We start from the raw sequence: 3727 nt of genomic DNA, 5'->3' as shown, positions 1-3727 counted from the left end.
GTTAGAAGTTAGAACATTAATATATTCTTTTGTTTTTTACATGGGTGATATTTCCGATTCATATCCAACATGGCTTTTGAGATTAGATGGGGTCGGGGGAGCAAACGCATGAAAAGAGTGAAAAAAGATATATGATGGTAAAAGATATAGCTTTCTTGGAAGTTGTGAAAACCATGAGTTATCCATGGAAGGACTTAATTTCAGATGGATGCGATCCATTCTTTGGCTCTTTAATTTGCAGCTTATGATGAGGAATGTTTTGCAATATAATTAAGCAACAAATTTAAAAAGTGAATGTGATTCATGCGAGCTCAAACTTGATGGGATGCAAGAACTAGAAGAGGTCACGAGTGATAATCGTGCCAAGTTGATTGATATTGAATGTAACGAAACTATGAAAGAGTTACTGATTGATAATTACTATGCAAAGTATTTTTTTAATTATCCAATTGCATTTCCTGTTATTTTCTAAATGATTTCCGTTCACTTACACACGAGTGTGAAATAAAATCAATTTGGGTCCTACATTATTCCAATATTCTAGAGGGGTATTCAAGTGAAAACACACTTTTCACAAAAGACAAAAAGAAACCAAATTATCCACTATATACCAACCCATCTTTGTCAAAGAGTTAGTTGTTATAATCAAAGCTAAAAGAAGACTAATCTATAGGTGGCTGCTTCTTGATGAAGGCTGTGGGCTATACAAAACCACAAGAGAGATGCTCCACATTAACAGCTAACCTCTCAAATTAACTCTTCTCCAATCCAACCACTTCCTTAATTATAAGCTAGGATGGAAGAGAGTCTTCCTCCTGGATTTAGGTTCCATCCAACTGATGAAGAACTTATCACTTTTTATCTCAGTCAAAAGGTTACTGATTCAAGTTTCACATCCAAAGCAGTTGCTGAGGTTGATCTCAATAAATGCGAACCTTGGGACCTCCCAGGTATATAGTGTACACATGTTTGGGTATATATATATCTACTTTTTCCATTCATTTTTTCCCGAAATTAAATACTACGATTTTATTCCAAACCAAAACTAGCATGGTGCTAGATGGACGCTATTGGCGAACCACCAAAAGAAGGGTGGGAAAACAGAAATAAATAAGAGTACCTGCAGCCCAAAATGAACCGAGGGCTGCTTGACTTGGAAAACAGCATCGATATTTATCTACTTCTTCAATTGATATGCCAGTTTTCTTTTTCTATATGGTTGGAAAAAGTAATGAGATTTTAATGTTTATTTTTGTTGTGTATATTATATACATGTATACAAATGAAAGCAAACTAGACTTATAATGAACATAAGTTCCGCAACTTACACAATTTTTTCGTTGATCTTATCATGCACATAAATGGATACATTGGTCTTTGATGTGCTTTATCATATGTACCAAATAGATAGACAGTTATATTAATTTTAAGTGACAAATTAATAAATTTGATTTAAAAATAAAAAAAGTACGTAATATCATGTAGGAGTTTTATTTTCAGTTCCGAGTCTCCGGATGGTTGCATTAGTTGCAAAGAAGATGAAAAATATAAAGATGTTAGGTTCTAATGTCTACTTTGTCTTATTTATTTATTTATTTACCTTTCACATTTTGATTGTACATGATGCTAGTCATTGGTGAGGGCACCTAATCTTTTTTACCTTCTATTTCATGATTCTATATGTTTCCAAGTTGTCTTTGTGTCGTTGGACAAACAACTATAAAAAAATAAAAATTAGTTTGATACTTTCAAATTAGTGTATGAACAAGTGAAAACCTAGTACGAGAAGTGATAATCAATCTAACAAGTTGTATATATGCAGCCAAAGCTTCTATGGGAGAAAAAGAATGGTATTTCTTCAGCATGAGAGATCGAAAATACCCAACAGGACTACGAACAAACCGTGCAACTGTGGCCGGTTATTGGAAAACAACAGGAAAAGACAAAGAAATCTTTCGTGGTGGAATCTTGGTTGGAATGAAGAAAACCCTAGTTTTTTACATGGGTAGAGCTCCTAAAGGTGAAAAAACTAACTGGGTAATGCATGAGTATAGACTTGAAACTACACATGCTTATAAACCTAATAAGGTACGTGCATGCATAACAAGTCATCCGTCTTTTTATATAAGTTTTCCTCAAATAATAATCATATCTCTGTCCATTTCTAACATCATGAAATTGTAAAAATAATAAAAATATGAACGCATATATATATATATATATATATATATATATATATATATATATATATATATATATATATATATATATATATATATATATATATATATATATATATATATATATATATATATATATATATATATATATATTTGTGATTGTTATGTTTGTTTTCTTTTAAGTGTAAAGAAAACAAGGGTAGGTTTAATTTGATGATTCTTATACCATCTTCTACAGGAGGAATGGGTGGTTTGCCGAATTTTTCAAAAAAGCACGACAGCTAAAAAACCAATGGGAACCACATCTTCACCTCAGTCAATGGATTCACCTTGTGATACCAACACGATGGCAAATGACTATGGTGATATCGAGCTTCCAAACTTAAACGGCATTGCAAATTTAAGTGGTAACAGTTCCCTTCATAATTACGGCATGGAGAACATGAACCTGGATATTAGTTTGGCGCACAGTCTTCCATTGCTTGCATGGCCATCGAGCATACTAAGTTCAAACCTTTCAATGAATGCGTTACTAATTAAAGCATTGCAACTTAGAAATTACCAACAAAGAGAAGCTGCAAATAATTTTGATTATCAATTCATGCCACAAGCGAACTCCAACTTTTTAGATGGGGCGAGTCCGAGCTTACAAGCGTCTTCCACTAGAAATTGTGAATCTTTGCAGCAGCAGGAACAACAGGAGCAACCATTTAACTTGGACTCCATGTGGTAATTAAGCTTTAATGGATAAGATTTGGGACTAACAATATATGATTCATCATGGGATTAGACGGAGGCTTTTGAAGGTAAAAAAGAAAACGGAAATAAACCTGTGTGGTTTGAATCGTTATGAAGTAGTATAAAGGTGGAATAAATTTAGGAAAGTCTCATTGTGATTATTGTATTCTTTTAAGCTAGCGTAGTTAAGTAGTTAATTGTTGGTTAATTACCTGGCATATATGTTGTATTTACATTTGGATGTGATCAATGTTAACTTTTGTTGGTGATTTTAGTGTCACCATGTCATTTTAAGTAAATGGAACTAACATGTGAGCTAAGGGTTTCATGATTTGTACTCTAATATATGTATGAGGTTGTGCGGAGTGCACGCATGTATAAGATCGACTCAGAAGCCGGTTTGACGACTAGTCGGGGGTCCGGGGTTTCCAAAGGGGCAGCGCCCCTTTGGCGGGGTCTAGGGGCAACGCCCCAAACTCAATTTCTTGAGGGTGATTATGGTAAAACTAACGAAACTCGTTAGTTTTGGTAACCCTAATCCGGATTAATATTACTGGCTTCCAATGCAACTAATGACGGCCCAACCCTAACGAAACCCTAATCGTGTTTAGTATATAAACGACTCTTCTTTTCCAGAAGGGGGTTACGTTCTTTTTAGCTCTCGTTTTTCATCACACATTCACAGAACCCTTTAGCATAATAGCTTACATTTTCTGTGCCTAGAAACGTAAGTGTCCGCTTGGATTATCCTAGGCTGAATTTCTTGTAACTCAGGCATAGGGTAGAAATATCAGTTCGGAAAGTGATAT

General features: G+C 34.3%; 1 protein-coding gene across 1 annotated transcript; it reads left to right on the top strand.

The window, feature by feature from the left end:
- Positions 1-677: 677 nt before the first annotated feature.
- LOC111902783 (NAC domain-containing protein 100) lies at positions 678-3187 on the top strand. Its single transcript, XM_023898596.3, has 3 exons — positions 678-950; positions 1823-2088; positions 2419-3187. Exons 1-3 carry the CDS (start codon positions 797-799, stop codon positions 2911-2913), a joined length of 915 nt encoding a protein of 304 aa, XP_023754364.1. The 5' UTR covers positions 678-796; the 3' UTR covers positions 2914-3187.
- The last annotated feature ends 540 nt before the right edge of the window (positions 3188-3727 follow it).

This window comes from Lactuca sativa, chromosome 2 (assembly GCF_002870075.4).
Source record: "Lactuca sativa cultivar Salinas chromosome 2, Lsat_Salinas_v11, whole genome shotgun sequence".
In the NCBI taxonomy this organism is placed as follows: Eukaryota; Viridiplantae; Streptophyta; class Magnoliopsida; order Asterales; family Asteraceae; genus Lactuca; species Lactuca sativa.
This window is presented reverse-complemented; position numbering and strand designations above follow the sequence as displayed.